The sequence below is a fragment of the Mus caroli genome, chromosome 6 (assembly GCF_900094665.2).
Source record: "Mus caroli chromosome 6, CAROLI_EIJ_v1.1, whole genome shotgun sequence".
Taxonomy (NCBI): domain Eukaryota; kingdom Metazoa; phylum Chordata; class Mammalia; order Rodentia; family Muridae; genus Mus; species Mus caroli.
Genome location: NC_034575.1, coordinates 12,901,369 through 12,910,810, shown reverse-complemented (window position 1 = coordinate 12,910,810; position 9,442 = coordinate 12,901,369). Strand labels below are relative to the sequence as shown.

Here is a 9,442-nt window from a genome sequence, read left to right as displayed (position 1 = left end):
GAAATAGAGACATCAGTTTATTTAAGATTAGCAACATGAAACTTTACAAAGCTCGAGCATGGTTGGTTTGTGAGCAAGCCACCACATATTAGTTATCAAATGACAGGAAAGTTTATGCAGAATCTCTTCGAGTGCTAGGAAAACAGAGAACTAAACGATCAGTCTCATAATTCTTCAGGGCAACATTCTTTTTCCTTATGTGCATTTGCAGTGTGTGCGTCCACATTCTCTCATGTGTGCACACACTTGTGTACATGGTTGTGCACACAGCTGTATGCATGCAGAGAGACCTGGGGTTTGATGTCAGAAGTCTTCTATCACTATTCACCTTGTTGGCTGAGGCAGGATTTCTCAGCTGACCTCAGAGCTTGTGGATATGACTAGTCGGCCAGCTGGCCCTGGAGATCCCATCTCTGTCTTTGGAATAATGGAGCTAAAAATGGTCTGCCAAGTTTGCATGGCTTCTATCTAGGTTCTAGGAATCCAAAACTCTAATTTGCTTGTATGGCAAGCACCAAAACTATTTACCCATCTCTTCAGCCTGACAGATATATCTTGGAACAGCAACTCATGTCCTTGTTATTTGAGATTTTAAGAAACTTTATTTGAAAAGGTTCTTGCTCCTGAGTTCCAGATGTACGACATAAGCAGCAGAAAGACAAACTAATAGAATCAATGAAATCATCCATTGTTTTAAAAGATGTTTATTATGGATAATAAGGGAATTTCTTTGCCTCTGACTTCCAATTGCCCTGCCCCCCAAAATCAACATATTTGCATATTTAACTTTGATTCCTTTTATCCACAATTTTAGTTTTTGAGACAAAATAATTCGTGAAAACTTTCAGTTAAAGTTCAGTTGAAAGTAATCAATACTATTTAGAAAAAGGAAATCATTTATAATAGAATCAATGAAATCATCCATTGTTTTAAAAGATGTTTATTATGGATAATAAGGGAATTTCTTTGCCTCTGACTTCCAATTGCCCTGCCTCCCAAAATCAACATATTTGCATATTTAACTTTGATTCCTTTTATCCACAATTTTAGTTTTTGAGACAAAATAATTCGTGAAAAGTTTCAGTTAAAGTTCAGTTGAAAGTAATCAATTCTATTTAGAAAAAGGAAATCATATATATTAGAAATTAAAGATTTTTATATATAATTATACATATTTGTCTTAAAATCTGTCAGAACTATTTTAAAAGGTTGACGCTTATAATTTATTAAACTGATATTTTATTGTTAAAGTTTTGACTAATCAATATATCCAGGCATTTAAAACTTAAATTACAAAAATAATATAAAGCATGAGACTGACCTTGGAAACTAGTGTGATACAATCTTCATAGTCACATTAATGGCGATGCTTGTGGCTATTACCAAGCTATGACTTCTTTTACTGAGGATGGTACAATACCCTAAGGCTGTTTTGAAATGTTTCTTTTATGATTACCATCAAATTGATATGAGTTTTATCACTTAGTTTTTTAATATGATATTTTGACCTGGTCTGCAATAGAATCCCAGTTCAATGACCTATAATAATGACCAGAATTGAAAAATTGAAAAAAAATTTATCTTCTTTCAGTGAAGATTTGACACCCATGAGCATATTCAAGCAAATGCTCATTCAGGTTTTGATAATAATTCTGAAATTTGAAATATTATGTAATTATAATGTAGAAAGTTTTTAACATACCAATTTTTAAAAGACCATACTGAGTAAGGAAATAATGTTTTATGGGTTTTAAGATTCATACTAGAGAACATCTTTAAAATTTGTAATCTTAGTTTTTAATTTACACATGTACTTCAGTTTTATAAACCCTCACAATTGTTAATTCTCCTGTAAGTTTCTCTATATGAGCCACTGTAGTAAAAAAATGTGCTTAGATGTTAGACACAGCCTTTATCATAAAAAATATTATTAACTAGCACCAGAGTTACTTGAAAGTAAGTGAAGCATTCATAGGAATGTAGAATACAGAATAAGTTTCTAACTATTCAGAAGAAAACTTATAGTAAACAAAACAACTACATGTCTACATGTCTTATGGTCACAGCCAGATGAAGCCCAGTCATAAAACATTTGCTGGGTAAGTTGGAGAGAACACATAGACAGCACATTTTACACTGCATTCCAAAGAATCTATCTACATTCTCATATAGGACATCACAGTCTTACAAAGAAAGTTACCCTATGGTAGCTATGCTTACTTTATATAATGAGATTAGTACAATAGCAAACGCAAGAAAAACACACTCCAAAGCGATTTCATTAGGGTAACACTTGCATTAGGTATACAATATACAGAAAAACAAAACATCTTGTTAAATAGGCTTGCAGGCTAATAATATCACAGAGGAACACATTTTCACATTTATCTGTCTTACTATTCAATAGTTATTATCATAAGTATATGCTTTTGTTAATGTACAAAGTTCCTAGAATGTTGGAATGTATTGCCTCTAGCTAGCCTTATGACCATATCTGTAAAAGTAGCTTCAAGAACATTACTCCTCGAGGAAAAGAAAATAAGAAATTCCTTACTCTCATGAGCAGTTATGCACAAAATTACTCTAATGTCTGAGGGAGTTGCCCTTTGACCATTATCAAGTCATCACTACAAATGGATGTTTTTTCCTAAAGATGTCTGTTCTCACACTGGGTGTTGCCAATTCTTGTTATATATAATTAGATAGAGAATCCTTGGCTTTTAGTGAGAAAAATCATTACTTTTAAAGATCTGACAGTGAACTTCGATAAATCTGGGTTCCATTTTAAGAATAATTATAACAGTTGGGAAGTGAACAGAACAGTAGTGAGTTTGTGTTACATCAACAAAGTTGTACAGTATCCAAATGTTTGGACCCACCCGGGGCCTGAGTGGTCAGTCGTGACTCAGTTGCATGCTGACTGATGAGAAGGTGCGGCCCACACTTGTACACAATGGGCCAATGACAACGTCTGTCACACTCTTCCATATTGTCTGCACGGAAGGCAAGACCATTAGGCAGGTCTTCACAAAAGGCATTAGGATCCTGGAATGGGGGAAGAGGGAGATACAAGCATTGTTAATATTACCACTAACAATTTCCATTACCAAGTAAGGGGCCTGACACACATGCTTGAACAAATACAAATACTTAACTCAAATGTGCTTTTAACAGTTCACAAAAAATAAATGGACAGTGGCCAGCATGGTAAGAAGAGCAAGAAGCACACTGTTTAACAGATAAACAGGCACGTAGATGATAAATATTAATATTCTTTCTGCTGGTTGAATGCTGGTGGAAACGGTAAAACAAAAATAAACAAAGAGGTTTATTTCTCTGCCAGATCTCTGCCCGTAAACATTAACTGACTAGCACTTCCTGTTTCTCTGAGAGTCTACTTCCTGCCTGCCTTTCCTGTGGCCTCTCTCTTTGGCTCCTCTCTTAGCCAGTCTGGTTGGGAGCCTCCTCGTTGCATTTCTAATGTACTGAAACAAACAAACTTAGCAACTTTCAAATTTATCAAAAACACATGGTAAGTAGATAGTCTTTCGTTCTAGATTATATGCTGAACTTTTTCTTTCATCAAGACCTGTGTGGAAATGAACTTAGTATTCTGTTCAGCTTCATATTGTTTTCAGCATTCACAACATTAATGACTGAATATTATTATTCTCCATAGTAATGACAGTCACCAAGAAGGCCTGTGTACTGTAGTTAAAAGAGAAAATGTTTATTCCCACGTGTTTGTATACCTTTTCTTAAGATAGCTTAATATTCTTCAGTTACCCAGGTCAAATTTTTGTGTAATCCCCTGAACAATGTTCCCTTTGAGAAAAAAAAAAAAAAAAGGAAAATGTTTGTGAGTTTTGAACTCTGCCAGAGATCTTTTTTTTTCTTCAAGACAGAGTTTCTCTGTGTAGCCCTGGCTGTCCTGGAACTCACTCTGTAGACCAGGCTGGCCCCGAACACAGAAATCTGCCTGCCTCTGCCCACCAAGTGCTGGGATTAAAGGCGTGTGCCACCATGCCTGGCACTGCCAGAGATCTTGATGGAATTTTATTGTTACTTGGGTGGAGAGCTGGGCATGAGTTTGATTTCTTGGTTTGTTCTTAAAATCTGATGTAACTACTGATTTTAATTCAAAGGATACAGGATCAACAACTATGGGTTTGATGAATGTTTTTAGAGTTCATGTGCCCATTTACACAGACTATATTTAGGTTATGTTTTCCTTCAACTGCTAAATATTTGAAACAATCTAGTAAGAACACGAATTATAGGTATTTAGAACTAGACAGCTGATTAAAGGGTGAGTGATAACAACTTTTCACTTCTGACTCTTCGTGCTTCTCACACGATGTCACTTCCACACACTGCCACAAATTAACAAGAGACTAGAAATCTTACAGAACCAGTTATGGCTCTAAGCCTTATTTTATGTCCCTAAGATGTCATATGGTATTGTTATCTAATAAATAATAATCAGTAGACGGATTTTGAAATCAGAATGCATAGTGGAAAAATTAATGAAATCACCTCAAATTAATAGATATCTGAAGTTTATGTCTGAAAGTTTGTTAATCAAATCCACTTCACATTGAACAAATTGTGCTCTATTCTCTCCTTAGGCTATTCCTTTTCACTCTTCATAACCCATTATATCTCTAGGCTCTAAAAGGCACTTGAGCATTTTGTGATTCACTGAAATCCAATCGCCCATATTTGAAGATTCCAGTTCATTGGATGTGGTGAGCTTATTTTATTTTCTGCAAGTTATTCTCTTTGTATCAGAGAGTTCCACGGTCATTGGTTATAGGATTTGAGTTATGTTCTTAACATTGTGACTCACTTCTCTCCTAAATCTGCACACAGTTTAGACTGAAAATGAATGTGCTGAAGCATAACCAAATGCTTCTTATGCACATGGGCTAACCTATGGTCCTCTGTGCTGCCACGGGACACCCAGCCTGGGGTCAGGGATTATTATTTGTTTTTATACTACAGTGTCTTGAAGCCTGTGTTGTCTCAGCAATACACTGTATCGGAAACAAGAAACTAAACAGTGCATTTCCAGTAACCTGACATCTATTTTCATCACATTCCAGAAAAAAAATGAGCCCCTGTGACATTTCTTCAGTTATGATGATCAGCAAACTTACTTGGCAAATGGTAAGGGGATCTGACCAAGGTACCAAATAAAATCAACTCACCAGTCCTAATGATCTGAACATTTGGCTGAAGGTCCAGTATAACCAGATGTTTATAATTTAGTTTTTGTTATTTACTTGGGTGAAGAATATGATATCTACCTGTTGTGATGTATAGCTCTAGTTTCAGCTCCTGGAGAGGCTGAAGCATGAGGGCTGCTTGAGCCCAGGAGTTCAAGGCCAACCTTGGCAACATATTGAGCTCCGTGTTCACAAATACACAAAACAGCTAATAAACCAAATAACTCCTGTCCTAACAATAACAACAACCAAAACAAAAATCTAAAATCAGGTTGGTGGTGACATTGTGACTTGGGTAAAAGCCCCTTTAGTTTTTACTTTCTCAACTGTGGTTTAACAATGAACAGCACCCTGTTTTAGAAATATAAAATAAACGCCTGAAAAGAAAAAAACAAAACAAAAAGCCAAGCAAGTCTACTCTTCTATAAACCTTGCAATCGATCCAGCTTATGTGTTAGGGGCATGCAATCCATTGATGATAACTGTTTCATGAAGGTAAAATGTAACAGTTAAACACCAATTCATAGCTACCCGATGACAAGCATGTGACAGTTAAATATTAATGTCTCACATGAATACAATTTGAGAAATGAGCTGAAGTTAAATAATACATATTGTGTGTCTAAAAGGGAAGTGATATGATGATTCACCAGTGGAAGCCAGACACAAAGCTCCTCCCACTCCCAGGGAAGACAGGTGGAGTCAACATTTAGCACATTGTCGTACTGTTGATATCTTTCCACTATTTAGCAAATGAGAACGTATCTTTTGTCAATTCTTCCCCCAAAGCTGTGAGAAGACCTAGTGTTATCAATGAACAGAGAGCATCAAAGCTAGCATGTTGCAATATGTTATGGGTCCTTTATCTTTTCCTGTTTTTGAAAGTAAAAATAACAGATTTAGTCATTCAGTTGGCAATTTTAGTAAATTTGGAATGTACAGGGGTTTTTTTTTTTTGTTTTTGTTTTTTTGTTTGTTTTGTTTTGTTGTTTGCTTTTCGAGACAGGGTTTCTCTGTATAGCTCTGGCTGTCCTGGAGCTCACTTTGTAGACCAGGCTGGCCTCGAACTCAGAAATCCGCCTGCCTCTACCTCCCAAGTGCTGGGATTAAAGGCTTGCGCCACCACAGCCCGGCTGGAATGTACAGTTTTATATATTGATTTAGGCATGTAAAAAAAATCACCTATGTGGGAATGTCCCATATGAGATAACCATACACATGCTTGTGTGGGCCTGCATACACACGAAAGCAAAGAGTTCCACTTCTCTGGCAATCTTTTGGCCCTTTCAAGATGACTGCTTAGAGCCTCAAGCGATTGGATTGGTATTCTTTGTTTATACTTTCGTCATCTGAATTTATATTTATCTTCCAAAAGACTTCTTTTGGTCTTCAGATTCCTTTCCCTCACAAAGTTACACTTGTTTCCCAGCTCCTCCATTGGTTGCTCACCATGCTTTCTCACCATTTGGGTTTGGTTCTAAATCCCCCTCCCTGGTGATGGGCAAGCTGAAGAAGAGCTTGTGTTCTCACTCAGCAACACTGAGCACCTAATAGGCTTGGTGTGCAGAACTAGTGAGCTAACACAGCAACGTGTACCTCGAGACTGAAAGAAGGAGTAAGTTGGGTAACTCTTTGAACACTGAGACTGCCCTGGGATGTGGCAATGCCCCATGATGTGAAAAACTAAACGGCGTTATCTAGGGTCACACGTGTCACCAGGACCACCTTGAAGTACCAGCTTAAGAACTATTGTGACATTGGGGATGATTCTTTGAATGAAGTGGGTAACCTTTAACACAAAAAACATTTCTTGGAGGAGTGGGCTAGTTCCCTTAAGAAAAGTTTGAGTGCTTAAAAAAGCTTATGATGCATCTTGAACGTGAATAACTTTACAGACATCCCAACATTCGACTGGTTTCCATATTTCTTTTTCTTGTAACTAGATGGCATTTGTGTGTGTGTGTGCTTCATAAGTGAAACAATAATGTAATGGCCTATCCCCTTTTTTCATAGCTTAACATTTTATTTGTTCGTGGTAGATGTTCAACCCAATCATTGTAAACACTCCTGTCTCCCCTGGTTCATGGCTGCTGTTTACCAATAGCAAGACTTGAGTGGCTCAGTTCATAGCACTCTTTTACTAAAGTCTGCCCTTCTCCAAGGGTCAGAATGTAAGTAAGCGCTGTTTTCTCTGAGATCAATGTTTGTTTTGCCCAAGCACAGATGGTGACTGAATAAAAGTCAATGAAAGGAGGAAAGGACCTGCCCAGAACCACAGGCACGAGTCACAACAGGCCCTGGAGAGAGCAGCCTATGACAGGAAGTGGCCTTCCAGACCCCACCTCCGCGCTCAGCTCAGCCTTCTGCATGGAAGGAAAAATCACACCCAGGAAAGAGGCCCTTGCTTCCTTCTGTTTAAACTCTCAGCTGGGACTATAATTCTAAAGAAAGCACACTGCCCTTCCAGATTTCTCAGGTCTTGTTACCCCTGGAAACGAATGTAAGCGTTTTCTCTGCAAATGGGCCCTGGGAAATAGGAAGAGCAGAGAGCAGGTGGCAAAAACCTCTCTAAGCTTCAGAATTACCCCATGTGTCCCCTCTCACCAGATGTGCAGACAGCTGAGGGTAGCAAACAGGATACCCGCAATGAAGGCCAAGGGGATGGCCAGAAATACGGTCAGGAACTTGTACATCACATATTTGCTGATTTCAAAGAGGGCATGGCTGCAGATCCACACTTTGTCAAAGGAGTGTGTAGTCTCAGGCTCTGCAATCAGATCCTCGAAGCCTAGCTGCAGAGACAAGATGCAAGGACTCATGATGTCATCCAACCTGTCCGGGATAGGGTCGGGGTGGGGGTGGGGAACGAAGTTGGTGGGGGTGGGAGTGTGGTGACAGAAGCACTCTAAGAAGGGGAAGTCCGAAGGAAGGGCGACCTGACTAGAGTATCTTCAGCTTTTCTTAGAGTGACACTGGGCACACAGGAGTTGGACACTGTGTGGCTGTTCAGGGAGCCTGAAGGCTGTGGGACCAGGGCAGAGTGCCAATGGAACCAGCATTAGCAATGGGACCAACCCCCACTGTTGGGGAGAAGTTCAAGAGTCATCCTCCTGCAGCATACAAGGGACCCTCAGCAACCTCCAGCCTAGGTGATTGATAGCCCAGCCTGAAACTCACCTTGAGATGAGAGTTGAGCTGGTGAGGATCTCGGTCATGACTCAAGTCAACATACTTCTCAGGATCTGCGTAGTCGACGCCACTGTGGTGGCTGTAGGCGTCATCGGCCATGAAGAGCTGCACATCGGCCTTCTCGGTCTCCAGCCCCATCGTGGCTGGCGTTGCAAGAGTGGCTCGGTCGTTCGTTCGGTCCCTAGGCAGCCCTGCCTCCCCTTCCCGTGGCGCTCAGCCCCGCCTCGCCTGGCTTCGCCCTGCCTAGCCTCGGGCTGCCCGGGCGGCGGCCGCTTCCCGCTGCCGGTTCCGGCTCCCAGCCTTGGCTGGCCGAACCCCGCCCCGCCCCGCCGGGCCTGCGGGGAGGGAGGGCACCTCTCCAGTTGTTTGCCAGAGCCCCAAGGAGCCCGGGGAACCGGCTCGATGAGTCATCTCCTGGCTTGGTGAAGCCGGGCAAAGCAGACCTCCCGGGCCACTTGGCTTGCAGTCCCAACAGGGATGCTTAAAGGCAGACAGATTGGTCGGGGAGGTGTGTGTACTGGAAGAAGGTCTGGAGGTGCTAGGGGGCAAGCATTAGGGAAGTCTACATGCATCTACTGGTTGGATTAGAGTTGTGGCACCTGCTCCTCAGAGCTATCCTGAGAGAATGAGATGTTAATTCATAACTTTTACTTGGTCCCCAACTCACAACAAGCATTGTCGCTGAATTGTGAGGCTAAGGCGTACCTTGTTGACAGATAATGGACTGCAGCAGCCCTTTCGTTTTGGTTTTGTTTTCCCAGAGTTGGTTATGTAAGTTGTTATAGGAGTTTGTTGCCATCATACCCCAAGGATAGGTCTGCTCTTCTGCCTCCAAACTACAACTAATTTTGGATTTTCCATAAAATCAGGATTTTGTTCAAAGACTGCAGGAACTAATGCCGTGCAGAGAGATCTGTAATGCCATCGTAGGAGCAGCATAAACAGAAGCATATAACTACGTCATGGTACATGGATAAACCCGCTGACCATTCTCTCAAGAGCTTCAGTAGGGAGGAGTTGGCATA

General features: G+C 40.4%; 1 protein-coding gene across 1 annotated transcript; it reads right to left on the bottom strand.

Annotated features, from left to right (window-relative positions):
• Positions 1–691: 691 nt before the first annotated feature.
• Cav2 (caveolin 2) lies at positions 692–8,735 on the bottom strand. Its single transcript, XM_021165375.2, has 3 exons — positions 8,406–8,735; positions 7,833–8,020; positions 692–3,045 (listed from the first exon to the last, which is right to left on the bottom strand). The coding sequence occupies exons 1-3, from the start codon at positions 8,553–8,555 to the stop codon at positions 2,895–2,897; spliced, it is 489 nt and encodes a 162-aa protein (XP_021021034.1). The 5' UTR covers positions 8,556–8,735; the 3' UTR covers positions 692–2,894.
• Positions 8,736–9,442: the final 707 nt, after the last annotated feature.